Consider the following 18,897-nt stretch of genomic DNA (forward strand, 5'->3'; position numbering starts at 1 on the left):
ACGTTAACTGTATAGTCAAATACAGAACAAAATAGCTGAAAATCAAGTGCAAGCATCCAAAACTTAGAATGACATTAATGAGTGCTTAAAATATCTGCCATAGTTATCTATGTATCTAGTAATTTTGCTGCACAAAGCTAATTAGAAATTTGGAACTACCTATTCTTACAACTTGTGCACTCTGCTAACTTCTTGTCCTCTACAGGTTCATACTGCTTCCCTCCAGTCACAGAGGAGCAGTCAATATTTTCTGGACAAGTTTTTAGCACTCCCATAGATTAAGTCCTCCTTTAACTGGGGCTCAAGTTAAAAGCAATGTGACCTAGATTTAATTAAGTCTTATTCAAAGTAAGTATCAATAAGGTCCAGAAACCTTGATGCACAATCAGGATGCAACTGTGTTTATTTTTATATAGTCACGTGGAGAATCAGAAAAGACAAATTTTGAATTGCTCCTACAGGGATAAATACATCACCTTGGTTTTGACATCTTCACCAGTATAACAATGTAGGGCTGAAAGTAATACGGTATATCTTAAATAAAGGATTTCATCTGCTTAACTTTTACAGTGCAATGACTCTACCACAATCTTTTCTTCAAGCTGACTTCCCAGGAAGTAAAAATCTGCAAAATCAATTTCCTGTCCCACAGTTATTGAGTAGAATGGGAAATGGCAATTTTTTTCTCCAGAGAAACTTTCCCAGATACTTTGACCCCAAAAGTAAACAGGATCTTTTCTTTAATTTCTGTGCCAGCGTATGGGGAAACATATCAACCCATACACAACAACGTAAGCGTAACAGAACTCTTCAACTTTGTCTCACAACCTGAACTGCACTGGTCACCTTCTCTCCCAACTCACATTGAAGGATATCACGGACTTCATTTTTTGTATCTGTTTCTACCAGAGGGCCTGAGGAATGATATACTAACTGCACTAGATCAAATGCACACCACTTACACTGAGAAGTCAGAATGACTGTGACCCCGGTATCACTCCCTCACTGCAGAAATGGAGGGTGAAAGAAGAGTAGATGTTCAAAAAAGGTACTATGTATAAAAGTACTTAGAGTAATATACTCTTTAAATATCAACTTCTATCTCTACTTGCCTGTCACAGTGCAGTATAAGCAAAGTACCAAAAGATAAGAGGTCATACACATACATTTTACAGTTTAAGAGGAGATATAAGAAAACATCATGCTGTACTCTTTCTGGAGGCATATCAGGAAGCAAAGCAGGGAAATGATGAAAGACCTATAAAAAAGGGCACGCAAAAGCTTTCAAACCATCATTATTTCCTAGCAAAATACAGGGAAGATATTCCAACTGGCACAGGCATTACCAGTTCACACCATTCTCGCTGGTTAACTTTCCTCTACAAAACCCAAGCACAGTTATCTGAGAAATGTAGATAAATACATTAACAACATAGCATAAGTTATAATGATTTCCACAGAAACCCCACCTAATCTTTCCTGTTCTAAAGGGAAACTGTCATGTAGTTGATGCTCTAAGATTTACCATGCTAACAAATGACATAATTTACTAGACAGAGCATGCATTCAGTTTCTCAAAGCCAAAAGAATCCTTCTACACACACACACACTTCTTACTGCGAAACATAAACAGAAGCTGTTTAGATACAAAAACTTTATTTATCCTATTATTTATGTGCTAAGACATATTCCAGGCACTGTGTAGACAGAAAATATCATTGTATAAACAAATTTTACAGACTAAGCCATATTGGCTTGTTCTCCAGATAAAGAAAAATATTCCTGTCAAATGGAAAACTGTTGGAGAAATTTGTTTTTAAGATTCTAAAGTTCTTTTTTTAGAATAAAATCTGGTTCTTTGAACAAAATACAAGTATATTTTTTAAAGTGTTTCAGGCTGTTTCAACTATATCCAAGAAGAGAAAACCGCAAATGGCCATTTTCAGTAACAAAACACTGACTCTCCTATCTATAAAGATACTAGTAGATTGAAGCAGAGTAACACATGAAGAAAGCTGTGGAAATTTAAGATGCAATTTGTACTTCAAAGTATAATTTCTTAAATTTTACCATCAAATTTAATATTTAACTGCTCCTCTCTGGCAATTGATTAAACTGATCAGTCCTTGGCAAGTCACAAATGATAAGCCTTACTGTGAACTGTGATGAATAACCTGTAAAGGCTGACAGTCCACCCTCATTTTTCCTAAACTTTCACACTTTTTCAGCATTAAGCTATCCCATACACCCTACAATGCACCTGAAACTAATGCAAATGCAGTAATAATTGTCTCTCAGAGATCTTAGTACACTTTAAACTTTGCATTGCATTGGAGAATTTCCATGACCATGCACAAAGAGAACAAGATAAATACTGTAAACTTTAATCCTGAAAATCCTTATTCAATTCAGTAGATGCAGTGACTTAAGTGAAAGTATTCAGCTGTTTGAGCACAAACATAGCCTTTTGCACTGGAATTCTCAATCTTGCATTTCTTGTTTTTGCAATCTACAAGTATCATCGAGAAGGACAGAAGTTCTCCAATACTACTGTAAATAGTCTCCTTGGGGAAATGGAGAGGGGCTTTTTTCCAACACCGTAGGATGCTGCTAGAACTACACTTCTGGCTGAATCCCAACAGAACAGCCAAACAAGTCAATTAAAGCACATCTTTTGTTTGAAATTTTAAAACAGACATCGATAATCTGTCAATACTCAATAACAAGGTACTAACCAGCCAGCTGGTACTCAGCTACCTACAAAACTTCTAAATTAGCAACAGGCTGGAAATACATTATCAGGGTTATCCCTGAGCTTTTTTCTGGAAACACTTTATTATCAAATCACTTGTGTTTTAATTTTTTTTAATGCTTAATGACATTTGATACAAATATTATGTGAGTATGCACCATCTATTGGTCGTGTGTGCTGTTGTAAGACAAACTATTGCTTTTCTCAACATTTCATCAGTAGACAGTGAAGTACTTTAAAAAGGAATTACCATTATACCCCTTTCATAGACAGACAACAGAAACAGAAAGGTGAATTGACTTGCCCTAATCCAATACCAAAGCAAGGAAAGCCCTATTTGCTCCAATTCAACTGTCCTATCCATTAGGTTGCACAGTGTCCTGTGCCTGAAAATATCAGATATATTGCTCGTAAATATAGTATAACCTAATAAAGAAGGATGATAAAACAATTTCAAAATACATCGAACAATGAAATGAATTGTCACACATCAATAGCTATATCTGAATTTTGCTCTAGTTTATGGAAGTTTTCTGCTTCAACCTAAAACAGCAATCTTTATATAAATAAAAATTTTCATCTGAAATAATAAACGATTGTTAATGCAATAACAAAGTACCATTCCATTCAAATGTCAACTCCAACAATAGGGAAGAAAATAAAATATTTTTCAGTAAGAGCAGCAACAGAATTCCTTTTCCTTCTCTCCCTGTTAGGGCAGAGTAGAATTAGTGAGTTTTTAATACTTTTCAAGAAATCACAATTTTAATACAAAAATCAATAATTTTTAAGTTAATGGCTTCTATTGTAAAAGCAATTTGTAATGAATGTGAATTACATTGCTGTCACGTGTACTATTTATCATTTTGCATGAAGTCCAATAGCGTACATTCCATTCACAGGTTTAATCCACATTGTGGCACCATAGTAGTGAACACAGTCTCCTCAACAGGTTATCTGATAACACGCTCTTAGAACACTTGAGAAAGGAAAGTGTGGGATTATGACCCACAAAAAGATGAAAGCGTTTCCTAGCAAATCCACAAACACCTTAGAAGTTTTAACACCAAGTGTCTAGACTATGCTGAACTACGAGTTCCACTGTGGACTTCTCTTAAGACAAGTGCTTTTCAACCACTATGTTGGACAACGGAGCAGGGAAGAGGGGAAACTCAAAAACTTTAAAATATTTTGAGATGTTTCTAAAACATTGCCAAAACCCCAGTACGTTTCGACTTCTCTTATTGGAAAGCTGAACATACCTCATACTCCCATGATGTCTCTGCACTATAATAGTGAATATACTTTTCACTACTACAGGAAAATGGCCCCTCTATACTGGAAATTAAACCTGACCTCTCCCCTTTCTGTTTCCTAAGTATTCCAAATAGCTAATCGCTGATTAGTATCTCTGGTGGTTTTCACAGAACATATGACTTCCATGTGCAAGCATGACAATCCTTCCCATATCCCTCTGAGCTGATCAGCATAATCTCAAATTCTTCCCTGAAAAGCTCGGGTACCGCTGAACCCTCTCAACCCAAGGAAAATCAGAAACGTGGTGAAAGTCTCTCTGGCTGCAGTTCAAACTCCCCCAATATTTACCAGCCAGAACACTAAGCTCTGATTTTATTTTCCACTTCATATGACCACCATTTTTGAAGTTTAAAAAAAAAATCCCAAATACATATCATATGCATGTTTAAAAATAGGAATGCTGTACAATCCAAATAAATCAATATCTCTTAATTCTGCAAGAACATAAAATGAGTTAATTCAGAATATCAGACTTTACCTGATTTTATGCAGCTGTCACTTGGTAATGTAAAAATCTATGCTGTGTTCTGTTTTTGTTTAGTTGAAGTAGGAGGATTATTTTAATATGGAGAGGATTGATTTCATTCTTGTATGCATGAGCTGCTGTTGATATTCCCAAACAGGAAGACTCCTTTCTAGAATTATCATCAATATATATTACAAGAGAGTGTTTACTTCCACCCTGCCTCTGTTCTAAAAGCCTCCTCAGTGTTAATTCCCAGAGCAAGGCTACAGGTCTCCTGCTCAAAATTTCTCTTTAGATTTTCTAATCCTTTCCTCCTTAATCTCCATTACACGAAAAGAAATCCACATATGCATGGTCTGTGAGAAGCTAAGTAACTTTACCTCTCACCATAGTTACCACATCTGATTTAACCACTGGCTCCGGACATTGAATCATTGTCCTTTAAGATTAAAGATTTTATTTGTGTATGCCTCGATACAGTCAACAAGCATAAAATCCTACAAACAGGCTGATTTTAATATCATTAGAAGACAATTACGTTTCAATTTATGCAACTGTAAGATAACATACCATCCACCTCTGCTATTTCTGTACTGTGTGTGTTGTTTTCCAAGATCTCAGAAGCTAAAATGTTTAAATGTGTTACTATGACTGTTATTAAAAAGATTTTCTGTCTAATTCAATTATTTGAATGATTCTGAAACAATTTTACATTCAGATTTTCATTAGTGTGCTCAACTATTCTATTAGACTTTTTTGTTTCTCATGGTAACCAATTTTATTTGACTTAACAGAAGCTGTTCAAATATTTAAAGGCACTCTGAGATGGCAGGAGTTTATCTAGGAGCATACATGTTGTGTCACAGATATTCCTTTCCTCGCTCTTACTCGCCTTTTTTTTTTTTTCTCCCTTGCAAAAACAGTAGCAAACAAATGAGATCTCGACTAGCCACATTGTACCGGGAACGTGCTCACTTCATCTGTTTATGTTAATATTCAAGTTACAACGGGCACATTTCGAAATTACAAGCTCGGTAGTTAAAACAGATGCTTCTTACGTTCCTTCATATGCACCGTATCCCTGTGCCAGTACTGTCAGGAGCAACGCAAGAACTAAAGTATAAACATCTGCAACACCTCTCTGTTTTGTTAACATTCTTTCACACGTTTTCTTGCTAACTCCAAAAAGGCTCAACGGTGTAAAATAAAAACGAGTGAAATTGGAAACATCTGCGAGATAGCTACTGAAAACGGAATGAAACATGAATAAACAAAAACATGGCGAAAGTGGCCTGGGGTTGTTACACTGTCAGATCATTTTTCCAAGCCCAACATCAAGGCTTTTGTTACAACCAAAGCGGTCATTTGCATGGAGAACCAACAGGGTTTCTTCTTCTTCAGCGTTTCCCCGATCGTAACACACACTCGCTCGCTCTCTCTCTCTCCGATGCACACAGAGGCAAAACCTCCCTTCTTGCAAACAAACAACACGGCTAAACGCACACATATTCGCAACTACGGCATCTGCGGATCGCAAACAACGCTCGGCATACCGAATAGTTTGCTACCGAGACGTAATTTAGGTATAAAAATAACAGACAAACCTTTGGAGCGCTGCCCCAGCCGGAGTTCCTCTCCCTCTGCTCTGCTGTTACTGACAAGATCAGGCTGAGATTAACAAGTCCATGCTACTCTGACAACCTCACTCCTCTGCCTTCTGCACACACGCCGGGGGCTTTAAATCAGATCAAACTTTCAGAAAGTTAAAAATGGAATGAATTAAAGGAATGTAAAGGACAATGGCAGGAAAGCAGAAAACACTGCCTGGACAATTCTTGCAGCAGCACGCAGGGCACTGCTCTGTAGTTAAGGCTGTGTCAGCGCTTTCTTTCTAAACCCCCCCATTTTGCAGGGGGCTGTAACTCAGACAGAAAAAAAAAAAATTTGCTTACGGCTAAAAAATTGCTCGCAGGTAAACCCCCTCCCCTTTGTATTTTAAAACATCCATTTAGACCATTCAGAAAGTTACAGGAGTCTGTGCACTTTATCACCAAGTCCCACGTGCCATTTTTTATGCAAATACAACTTTTCTTTTGGAAATGAGATTTCACAAGAATTTGATCTACATTGTGAATTCTGCCCCCCCCCTTTTTTTTTAGAAAAGCAAATTAATAAATGCTTTGACACTTGAAAACCAGTTTGTGTAAACATGGAATAATTTCTAAATAACTTTTACACACATGCATTGCCTGAAAGGTACCAGATTAGTAACAGAAATATTAAATTGTCTGCTCACACAGCTGATTCAGCACAGACAATGGCCTCTACTGAGGTCTCAACTCTAATCCATTATGGCAACTTTGTAACCTCAATTGCTGAGTACATCTACATTTTCCCCTGATAAGGAAAGTGTCCTTATAATCATGCTAAAATGAGGAAACAAAGCGTTTGATCTGCAATTACTACTCTACAACGATGCTCTAAACTCTGGTACATCAGGGCAATCTCTCCTGAGTTTGTTAATCGCTGGGTTCTGTTTGTGGGGTTGTTTTTTGTTTTGTTTTGTTTGTTGGGTTTTTACACTCTTGGTAATTTCCTCCAGATACGGAAACAAACCCACCAGCTACTCCAGCCTATTTACACAAGCCAGATACACTAATACACTTTTCAGTTATAAGCTTAAAGTTATGATATCAAAGAAAGATTATACGGTCACACTATTACTTTCTTTTAAAGTAAAAATGTGCATTTAATGTAAAAATTGTGTAACCGCCTAAGTCTGCTGGGCGAGAAAACTAAAACTTAAGTTTTGCTCCTTTTGACTGATACGGAACAGCCAAGGCAACAGACATTTGATCCTTACAAAACTCAGTATATCAACATTTGTTCATCAAAAGGTGTGTCTCCGCTCTCTATGAATTTCTGAGACTGCAGTACTGTTGCACATGTATTATATAAAATATATAATATCAAGTAACATCCATTAAAATGCAGCAATCCATTACAAATGCTCGGTTACTGTGAATAACTCAGTAAAGCAACAATTTCCCCAGTAAGGACTGTCTCATCCTCATTATCTTCTAGAAGTCATAACACTTACTGAATATCTATCTCAAGGTACCTAGTACTAGTACAGGTCATCTCGCATTTCTGTCTTTCAAAGACAGCTGCCTGGCATATTTTGAAGACAAGCTACTTTGATATTAACAACTTTTCTGTCAATGCTGTGCACAGTAGTTGTTAAAAAAATACCAAAAATTCTCCCATTATGCAGAAGAAAAAAGTAACATAGATGAAAGATAAGGTCCTATTTCACAAACATCATAACTCACCAGGAGAATATAGTGAAGGCTTCTACTTCTCCATTACAAGATGGACAGTACAATCACCACCCATCTGCTGCTTAAGGCCAGTGGGGCTACCTGTGCTCCTATCTGATCCAACATAGGACTTTATATCACTGGCTTATGCCAGTCTCATCTGCCAAAATGGGAAGTGATGGTGACACACATTCACTTCTGCCACCCTGGCACAGAGGTTATAATGTCCACAAAGAGGAAAGAGAAATAAGCGTAGTAAAATCTGAATCCACAGCAGTTTTCTTCAGCACGTGGAACCAGGGCACTAAGGTTTCTGCTTTGCTCCACCACATAACATACAGAGTATTTATGTTTTTGAAAGATACATAATTTGCATGCAATGCTTAATGGTAGACTGATGTTTTTCTCTAATAATTTATCTGGAGGACGATTAGAAATACTTTTAAGATACCGTCAAATGAGTAAGGTTTTCCTAAAGGTTTGGAGTATTCTGTATGCACTACTTTATTTTAACTAATCATTAATTCACATTAATAAGATATGAAATGAAGACAAACATTAATAGATTATGATTCAACTGGACAACGCTAAGAAATACAAAATGGAAGCTGATTTTTATTCCTCCTTTTACACCACTAGGGGACAAAGAAAAATAAACAAGATACGGTACACAAACCTTCTTAGTAGATCCAAATTTGTATTTCCTATTTAAGAATAAAGTGGTAGAATTTAGAAGAACTGTAAAAGCAAAGTTGTATTGGCAATTAAACTAAATTAAATTAAGCCTCAGCTTTATAACTTTGTATGGTACGTTAAGCAGAAGACATTTATTAACTTAATATTATAGAACAAAGTACAACCTCTGTATATGAATAACCATACCCAGGAATAACAATAACCATATTTTGTCAAATTCAGCAGGAAACTACAGATTTTATCAAGTTCAAAAGATCATTAGCTTAGTTCTTATCTCCACATTTATCATGCCAACATTTATATTATAAATCAACAGCTGCAACCTAAAGTTGAAAACATGCCAGAAATATGCATAGGTTGTATCAATATTTGCACATGGAGCCTAGAACATAAATTAGTTGACACTCAACACTTAAAGCTTCCTCTCTGAAGTTGCAATATTTAAAGGTTAAAGATTAGACATGCTCCCTCTTGTGTTAAACCAAGAATACACGGAATACATGCTGTTTTCCCTGACATGATGGTTTCTTGGCCATCTGTTCCATTAAGCAAACCCTTTAACTTTGGCTACTCGTGTCTGACAAACCTTCACCAATAATTCTTCAGTTTAAAGACAGATATAGTCTGAGAACATAACCTGTATCCATAAAATATTTGTCTTATTAAGCTAGCTACTGTAATATCAGAAAGGACCATTAAGGGATTACATATAAAAAAATCTATTGCAAGTAAGTGTTTTGGACAAATACACATATGACTTGGTAAATTACATGTAAAGTCACACTTCTTCAGTCCCTATAAGTATCATAGGCCTAAAGAGTTAAAGTGTGCGAAGTTCAGGCTGTTCAGTAACATCAATGATATGGAATATTGAACAAATTTCCATCTAAATGTTAGTTTACAGAATATTTCAGACAGACAGGAACAACAGGAAGAATTTACAATGCCACATAATTACATTTGTAAATACGGCAACAATTGAGCTAAGTTTTCAGTCCTCCACTTGACAAGCTCAGGTGAACCATTCTCTACGCAGTGCCTAAATGGAGTCAAAATCCTCCTTACACAAATCCTCTTGCAGAATCCAGCCCCAAGATCGTGTCTAGACATGAATGTTAATCCCAGGTGTAACTAACACTAATGTTTTTACTAATATACTTTTTAAACAAAGCCTTTGCACCTGGTGTCGGCTTGGCAAATTATGTTTAGGCATACATTTGCTGATTATGGTCAGTAGCAGACTGAATGCCAGGGCAGCTGAGAGTAAACACAAGTAAATAGTTTGCACTCCAAGGCTGAAGAGAATCTAACACTCAACTACACGACTTCACACATTTTCTTTTATTTTCCACCAGCTCTTTGTAACGGATAGATGTTCTCAGTGTAATGGGGTCTATGCACATTAGAAATAAATAATGTTACCAAATATTGTAAGAAACACACTTATTAAATATGACTTGCTCTTTCAAACCACAAAAGTTAAACATGTTTTATCTTCCTGGAAATATTTATGTTTATTTTTCTACAGTCTTCTGCAGACCAGAAATAATATAACCACAAAGTTTAGAAAAGACAGCAAAAACCACCGTGATTATTAATGGATACAGGTTTTGGGGTCTCTTTAAAGCTTCAAACCACAACAAGAGCACGCTGCCTGAAACATATCTGCTGACAATGGCAAGCACCTGCATCGAGAAACAGAACTTTTGCCGCCAACTTCAACAACAGAAGAAAGTTTTTTATCGCCGCACATACAGCTCATGATCAGTACATTTCCACTTTCTTACTGTTATGCTGCAGAACTAACACTTTCAAGTGCCTTCCGTCTCACTCACTAAAGTGGTCAAAGCACAGTGAGAAACTTCATGCAGTGCACTAAAAGAGAGCACGTTCCGGTTGAATCTCAAGACACTGCCCTCTGCATATTACCAAGAAAGTAGCTTTGTATCAATAATCAGAAGATTAATACTCCAAGACTGCTCTTCCGCAGTCACACAAGTAGAGACAATCTGCAGGATCAGGCCCCCCCTTTTTTTATATGGAAACATTCTGGTATGCTCAGCGGAGGAATTATTGCTCGTTTAAACCAGTGCTTTTCACCTTATGGGCCCATCAACTGCCGTGGACCACTCTCAGGGACTGACCAGAGGTCAGCAAGACCCGCAAGCCTTTGGAGCACGGCGTTACACCGCTCAGAAGGATACACAACTCCCTCCAGACGCTGATAGGACCCCGCAAACCCAACCGAAAAAAAAAAAAAGAGAGAGAGGAAAAGCCCCAAAGCTGAAAACCGCTGCTCTAAGCTCGCAGCGCACGCCGGTGCTCCGGGCACCGGGCGGTGAGGGAGGCCGGGGGGGGGCGGGCAGCACGGCGGGGAGGGCAACGGGGGCCGGCCGTGTTCCCCCCCTCCCCGCCCCCATGAGGGAGCCGCAGGGCTGCGCCGCCCGCGCCCGCCCGGGGAGGCGGGAGAAGCCGTTCTCCGGCCGGGCACACTCCTCAAGGGCCGAACGGGAGCCAACCCCCCCTCCCCACCCTCTAACCCCCGCGGGGAAGGCAAGACCGGCTCCGGCTACTGAGGGAGCTGCTCCCACCCCACGCCTCCTCTCACACCGTGGAAACTTAGCGCCGGGCCACCCGGGAGCGCGGCCCCGCCGCGGCTCGGGGCCGTCCCCCCGCCCCCATCCCCTCAGGGGTGAGGGCAGGCAGCTCCGCGGCGGACCGGGGGAGGGACGCCACGCCGGGCGCCTCCGCCTGCCCCGGCTAAGGGAGAGCGGCGCGGTGCCGGGGAGAGGGAGCTGAGGGGAAGGGGAACTCACGCTGTCTCCGCTATTTAAACCTCTTCCCGCCGCCTCCGCCTCACTGACTCTCACTCACTCTCTCCTCCCCGCGGAACTTACTAGGGGCGGCCCCCTCCCCACCCCGGCCAATATACACACAGCCACACGCCGGGCCGCCGCTGCCCCGCCCGCCCTCCCCAGCCGAGCCACCCATTCGCCCCGCTATCTGCCCGTCAGCAGGGCGGCGGAACGGAGTTGGCCGGGAGCCCTGCCCGTCAAAGCGCGCTCCGCACGCCCTCGCCCGGGCTCCGCCCCTCGTCCCGCCCCTCCCCTTCCCGGACATCTCAGGGGGGTGTTAAAACGGCCGTTTTAAGTCACCATCAAAATTTACTTTTAGGTCCCGCCTACTCAGCTCTAGCAAAGATTCTGATTGGGCGATGGGAAAGACCTCTCTATCGCAATTGGGTGGCTGGATGTCCATCACCCCTCAGACTCCCGCCTATCTCGGTGCCGTAATTCCTCTTGATTTGTCCGCGCCGGCGGGCGGCCCCGCCCGCTCCCGCACCGCTGCCCTATCAGGCGCGGCTTCTCAAGCTGTAGAGTGGGGCGTCACGGCGCACGAATGGAACCGCCGCAAGGGCGGCCCTCATTGGCTGTCGTCCTTCGCCCCGCCGTTGCTCTTCCGCCACCGCCGGCCCGCGGACCGTACCACACCGCCGCCGCGGCGGGGGCGGGGAGGGGAGGGGAGGGAGGTGCTGAAGGGGGGGTGGCGGCGCGTTGGTTCGCCCCGTCTCCATTAGGGATGGGGCGGAGGAAGGCCTTTATCGCCCGTCCTGCCGCGCGCGCGCTGTAGGTAGCTCCCTCCGGTCCGGGCTGAGGGGAGGGCGGGGGAGGAGGAGGGAGGAGGTTGGTGCCCAATCCAAGATGGCGGTGCAGGAATCAGCTGCTCAGCTCTCAATGACTTTGAAGGTGCAGGAGTATCCCACTCTCAAGGTGGGTGCTGAGCTCCCTCCCCTCCTCCTGCCCCCGGCTCGGAGGAGAAGGGTAAAGCTGCCGCCGGCGGCTCCTGCCGGAGCGGTGCTGAGGGGGGAGGAAGATGAGGGCTTGGCCAGCCGGGGCGCCCGGGCCCCCCCCTTTCCCTCCCGCTCCCCGCCTCGGGAGCCGCCGGGGTGGGGAGGGGTTCGGCTCGGCTCCCACCACGCCGCTGCCCGTCCCCGTTTTCCTCTGCTGGGGGTCCGGGCTTGTGCCGCTACGGCTTCTCCTCTTCCCCTCCCCCTCGGCGGAGGGCGAGAGACGTGCCTGGAATATGCCGCTCTACCCCCGGGTGGCTCCGTGCCCCGAGGTGAAGGGGGAGGCCCCGGGCCGCCCTAGGGGCACACACCGCGTCGCTGAGAGCTCGGAGGAGCTGCCCGAGGCGGGGGGTGAGGAGAAGCCGGGTCCCTGTGGCAAGGCGAAACGGTGGTCGTAGCGGAGGAGGGTGGTGGGGGGAGAGGGCTGGGACGGAGCCAGGCGGGGTTTAGGGGCGTAGGAGCGATGGCTGGGGGAGACCGAGGGTTGCTGTAAATGCTCGTCCCAGACGATTAGCTGGATCGACGTGGCGTTGTTAGGAGACGTGTTAAAGGGGAGGGAGTGGGGGTGGCAGCAGAATATGGTTCCCTGGCTCCCTGGTCCCCCAAAGATGGAGTTGAGCTTAAAATATAAAAAGGGACAAACGTACTGGAAAAGGCTGGAGGCCTGTAGAAGGCGAATGAGTGAAATACTTACGGTTTGGTAAAAGCACGGAGTGTTCGATAAGGTACTGAGCCTGTCTGAAGGGTGGTAGCTTCCCAAGGCTGCATAGCTGGTCTTTGGCTTTAACTAGGTATTGTGAAGCAAATGAAGAACTCGGTACTCAGCGCTAAGGTCATCGCCTCCAAAGATTGTTGAACTGGAAGGATGATGCTCATAGGAATCAATGGAAACCTTTGTTTGAAGTCTTGTGTTGTATGTAGAATAGGTCTACCACATTAATAGCAATAACTGTGGGAGGGAGCTAGGAGAAGGATCTCTGTTGCAAAATGGTTGTTTAAACAGATCTCATGTCAGTATATCGACATTTTTTTCATCTATAGGAGGTGTTTATGCAAAGTAAACTTTGTTGTGCTGAGATCATGCTGCACTTTTGTGCACTGAGTACTGTGTGCGCTTTGCAGTGTTTGTTTTGCAGGCTTTCTGGCCATGTTCTTCTTGTGCATGTCCTCCTTCTCCACTGTCCTAGCTTTATTCTACTCAGTTCCAAGAAGCAGAAGGACGGTGTTGATTCCCATTTTACATATGAAGGCTTCTTTCTGTCCTCGTGAAGTACTTTAAAGCTGACGGCATCAGGCTTGAATTTTGAAATAGCTGGAAAGAGTGCTCTAGCACTTTCTATGTCCAGAACAATGTGAAGGCATTTAAAGTTAAGAAGATAATTTTAAGACTGCATTTTAGATGCATTCCAGTTGTTATCACAGCTTTGCTTGTTACATTCCTGAAAAATTACTGGCAGTGAGGATCAGTGAGTTTTTGTTTTGCTGATTATGACTTAAGTTGAATTGTCAGGGTGCCAGCCATTTAAAAGGTAGATAATATTTTGGACTAATTCTTTTATTTCCACAAGCATTCTTTTTCCCTGAAAAATATTAACAAAAATATACATAAGAGAATGGAATGTTGTTTGTAAAGTTGGGAAGCTAAATAGTAAGAGGGTGAGAAACTCTTTAATTTCCTAGCAAAGGTGGTGTTTGTTGATTCTTCCCAGAACCCATTCAACTTCTGAGTTGTTCCTGTAATCTTTAATAGCATTTTTCATTGTTTAAAAAACCTGCCAGGACAGTGTCTGCTCAAGTCTTTTGAGTGTGTCCTCTTAAATGTTCTTAACTGTGAGTCATATATCAAAATATTTTAGTGGTGGAGGTGAAAAAGCAGCAGGGAGAAATGAACACCAAGGCTAAAGTCTACTAAAGTAAGTTGATATCAAATCCAATTTTGTTCATTAGGAGGCAGGTGCCTGCAAGTTTCTGTGTGACTGAGCATCTGAATTTTTATTTACAGTTTATTCGAACACTGAGTGAAATGAATGCATATCATTTTTATTTTTTTATTTTTGCCCACCAGCGTAGTAGCTCAGACATTTCTCTTAGAGCTCTGGACACTGGTGATTTTCCCTGATGTGAGTGAAATATAAAAGATTGTAGACTTGTATTTATATCCTTCCTGTTTCCTTCCTCTAGCTTCCTCATGCCAACATCGCTAGATAATAGTTGTGTAATAGCTCTACATTTACAGTGTGTTCCACAGAGGGCCTTTCATGTGAGAGAGTGTTTAGAACTGCAAAGGGAAATGCCTTTTCCATAGCTGAATTGTGGTTGCTGCAGGAGTGGAAATGCTTCAGCCATTCTTCAATAGTTCAGCTCAGGGGAAGTAAATAGACTTCTTCAGCTGAATCTAGGGAAGCTGTTTAAGTGTACAAAATAATATTTGAATATTCCCCCCAGTCCAATCCCTTCTCAAGGACAAGAAGATTGCCAACTATTCCTCTTCCAAAGTGCTGTAGAATTATTTTAATAATAATAATAAAAAAAAAGCCTACCGATAGAGAATTATGCTAGTCTCATCTGAGAGCATGTAACATGAAAGCCGACAATTTAAAAACAGAATCACAGAAACACGGAATTTTTCAGAGTTGGAAGGGACCTCTAGAGATCATCTAGTTCAACTCCCCTGCTAGAGCAGGATTGCCTAGAGCACGTTATTCAGGACTGCATCCAGGCGAGTCTTGAAAGTCTCCAGGGAAGGGGACTCCACAACCTCCCTGGGCAGCCCTGCCACCCTCACCGTAAAGAAGTTTTTTCTCATATTTGATTGGAACTTCCTATGTTCCCGCTTGTGCACATTAAAAATCGAATGAATGCAAACATTATTATTGTAGTTCTTTGCTGAGACACTAATAAGCAAGTGGTGACAGGAAGCTAGATAGTTCATCCGTGTCTTTAGAAGTGTGAATAATTATTAAGCTGAACTAGCAAACTGTATGGAGTAAGACCCCAAAAGTGGAAGATGTAAGACTTGAAAGCAAGAATGATCACTTGTGAAAATATTCTTAACTGGGCTGTTCATTGGCAAACAGTATAGGGTTAGCTGGCCTGTGGCTGCGTTAAAAAACAGATCAAAAGGAGAGCTGTAGAAGCACAGAACACTTGAGCACCTTCTCAGAGCTGCTCTTTGGCTTCTTTTGCTGGCAGCTGTGGCAGGGGAAATACTGGCAGCAGATTTAATACGATACTAATTTCTCATGGAAATACCACGTTTACCTGATTGTTAAAGAGGGGAACAGGTAGGAGAATAGGATTATATGAAATGTATGTTGCTTCTATCCTGAGTCCCCAGAATTGCAGAGTAGCTGAGGTTAGAAAGGACCTCTGGAGACAGTCTAGTCCAATAGCCTCCCCTCAGTGCAGGGTCAACTAGAGCAGGTTGAGGGCCATGTCCAGACTGTTCTCGATTATCTCCAAGACGGAGGTGCCAGCCTCTCTAGACAAACCTGTTCCAGTGTTTGACTGCTGTTATGGTAGTAAAAAAAAAAATAAAATAAAATCTTTTGTTTACATGGAATTTTCTGTATTTCAATTTGTGTCCATTGCCTGTTGCCCTTTTACCAGGCACCAACTGGTGAGAGTAGTCTGGCTTCATCGTCTTTACTCCCCCCATCAGGTAATTATACATGTTGATAAGACTTCCCCCGAGCCTTTTTTTCTCAAGGTTAAACAATCCCAGCTCTCTCAGCCTCTTTTCATATGTCAGATGCTTCAGTCTGTTAGCTCTGTGGCCTTCTGCTGTGCTCACTCTGGTATGTCCATGTCTCTGTTGTACTAGAGGCCCAGAACTGGACATAGCACTTCGGATGGGTCTAACTCAGGATGAGTGAAGGGGAAGGATCACCTTCCATGGCCCACTGGCAGCATTTTTCCTAACACAGTCCAGGGTACTGTTGGCCGCCTTTGCTGCAAGGGCATATTGCTGTCTCATGGGCAGCTTGTCCACCAGGCCCCCCAGGTTCTATTCTCCAAAGCTGTTTTCCAAGCCGTGGGTCTCCAGCATATACTGGTTTGTGTAGTTGTTCCTTCTCAAGTGTAGGATTTGGCATTTCCTTTTGTTGAATTTCATGAGGTTCTTGTTTGCCCGTTTCTCCAGCCTGTTGAGGTCCTTATGGATGGCAACACAACCATCTGGCATATTAACACCTCTTCCCAGTTGTGTATCATCTGCAAACTTTGGAGGTAAATTCTGACCCATCATCTCGGTTACTAACAAAGATGTCAAACAGTTCAGGTCAACTTCTTTTCCCACGGAAGCAGAGAAGGTGCAAGATTAAATTTTTGCATAATTGGTTGTACTGCTTTCTTTTTTTTTCCCCTGTTCATAAGCTTCACTAGTAAGCTGTTGGGTTTGAACTTAGCTTTGTACTTTGATATTATGAGACACATAATACTTTTGTCAAAGCTTTGAACATACAGCAGCAGAAGTTGTTCAGTGAAAGTGGTTCAGGCAGAACTGGAGAAGAAGTAACAGAACTTATAACATCCAATGCACTGTCAGTACATCAATGTACAAAAAAAAAAATACACAGGGCCCTTCTAGTTATCACCTGATTTGTAAAGTGCTTTTCAAGTAGAAGGTTGACACAATAAGCTAGAGGTGGATATTAGTAACAGTCAGCTTGGTACTAACTCAGTGTGAACACTGTACTTCGTGCTAAATCCACCTTCACACTGGGTGCTCTGACTCACTGAGTGTGCATACCGAGCATTTGTGTGCTGCTGAATAATGCACTTCCTGTTTTGACACATCATGTGTGCGTGTCAGCAAACAAGCATGACATCTTTTGTACTGCTGCTGTTCTTCTGCACTGGGCTCTGTGTGCTGCTGGGTTTTGGGAAAAATCTGGTGCTGTCAGACTTCAGAAGAAGTTTGACTTTGGAAAGCAGCTAAAGTAGGAGTTGGCTCCTGTGGGAATTGGTCTGTTTTTCACCCCTGCCCACTCACTATAAAACACATTTTAAAGTGATTAATGAAGGAAGAAAACACAGTAAAAGGCAATAAGTAACAGCATGGCCATGAGGTAGAGATGTTGCTTGATTATCAGTACTCCGTTGTGTAGGAAAATACTTTAAGAAAAACACTCTCAAACATTTTACAGAAGACCTCCTGTTAGTATCTTCAAAGTGAATACTTATCTGATGTTCCAGTTCACAGTTGCAGTAGGCTTGATTTGTAGCGTTTTCACGCAACAGTGCCCTGTGATCTTTTGAATTTGGTTTGTGTATGTTTTCTGGTATAGAAACAATATGTGTAGTAGCTAACATGTTGGGGTCTTTAAATATTGACATAAAACAAGAACATCTGTGAAATCTTTGATTCTTTGTATAGTGAATGTTTCCCAAGAGAGTAAAGATGAGCTTCAAACATTTGCTAGACATTGTAATAGGAGGAAAATACTTCACAACTTAGAGTGATAGGAGTGGAGCTCTTAGTGTCAGACACCCAGCGTCAGTTTTTCTTACCTATCTAAACCTCTTCCCACAGTCTTTTCAATTTAGTAGCTCCTACATTAACCAGCATAATGGTGCCCATTTTGGGCCCAGAGATTCAGGGAAGTACTGTTTTGGCAGATGGGTATTTGCTATAAGGGCATGCTGGCAAAATTCATCAGTCAGTCCTTGTAAACTTAAGAAACTGCCTTCACTGTACACTTGGCCCCCCATAGCTTACAGCCTTAAGATACACTATATTGGAAGTATTTGCTAAACCAGAGTGTGAAATATGTTCTATTACTTGACTGCTTACAATACATTATTGCTTATTTAAATAAAGCAAGTTTTTGTTGAGATATCTCTATTTTGATAGCCAGTAATTTAACTGTTTCACAACCTACTTTTGATTCACCTCAGCTTCTTCTTGAGTGCTCTTGAGTAGAACTTTGGTCATTCACATATTGTGATACAGGTCTGCTGAATCAATAATCCTTAATTATTTGCCTTAGGAGAAATGCTGTCGCTTCAGCTGGGATAAGTTATTTTGGGAGCAGTGTGATTGGAAATGGGATCTCTAGCCCAAAGGCTCCAGCCAGTTTCATGGTGTCTGGACTATGCAAACACACAGGAGGACAACGACCTTTTCCATTTAAAGACGTGATACTGTGATTAAAACGAACAAATATTTGGAGAAGAGAGAAGGATGAAAACAAATGAAGGGACTTGCTTAGGACACAAACCTGCTGTGTGACCTTAGCTTAGCAATTTGACCGCTTTAGGTAGGGAGGAATGCTTAGGTTTTTGTTAGTACTCAAGTATTTCTACTAAAAGGAGAAAAGCGAAGACATTTCTTTTGAGGCATTAGTCCAAGATGGCAGCTATAAGCAAGTGTAGTGAAAATGACTGGTCTGTGATGTCCCTAGTGTGGCTTTAGACAGGACTCTGAAATGGCTGTCAATTTGCTTATGTAAGGATGTAAGACAGTTTTATATAACTGTAAAATGGCTTTGTAAAGCAT

General features: G+C 41.9%; 2 protein-coding genes across 18 annotated transcripts in view; one reads left to right on the forward strand and one right to left on the reverse strand.

The window, feature by feature from the left end:
* The window catches only part of CTBP1 (C-terminal binding protein 1), a 249,997-nt gene extending 238,479 nt beyond the window's left edge, over window positions 1-11,518 (reverse strand). For 2 of the 8 annotated variants that reach the window (XM_074587339.1, XM_074587331.1), the window contains exon 1: window positions 6,140-6,242. The gene's annotated coding sequence lies outside the window, so the exon portion shown is untranslated. Of the gene's footprint in view, window positions 1-6,139; window positions 6,373-11,367 lie in introns of those variants that run through there. The other 6 variants (XM_074587319.1, XM_074587321.1, XM_074587333.1 and 3 more) reach the window with 6 other exon arrangements.
* Window positions 11,519-11,909: 391 nt separating this feature from the next.
* MAEA (macrophage erythroblast attacher, E3 ubiquitin ligase) overlaps window positions 11,910-18,897 on the forward strand; it is a 53,141-nt gene continuing 46,153 nt past the window's right edge. For 3 of the 10 annotated variants that reach the window (XM_074587345.1, XM_074587352.1, XM_074587346.1), the window contains exon 1: window positions 12,055-12,177. Coding sequence is in view for 2 of the 10 variants with exons in the window: in XM_074587343.1 (XP_074443444.1) it covers window positions 12,253-12,321 (69 nt within the window). In the remaining 8 variants the exon portion in view is untranslated. Of the gene's footprint in view, window positions 12,322-12,474; window positions 12,750-18,897 lie in introns of those variants that run through there. The other 7 variants (XM_074587351.1, XM_074587342.1, XM_074587343.1 and 4 more) reach the window with 6 other exon arrangements.

Source organism: Larus michahellis, chromosome 5, assembly GCF_964199755.1.
Source record: "Larus michahellis chromosome 5, bLarMic1.1, whole genome shotgun sequence".
NCBI lineage: Eukaryota > Metazoa > Chordata > Aves > Charadriiformes > Laridae > Larus > Larus michahellis.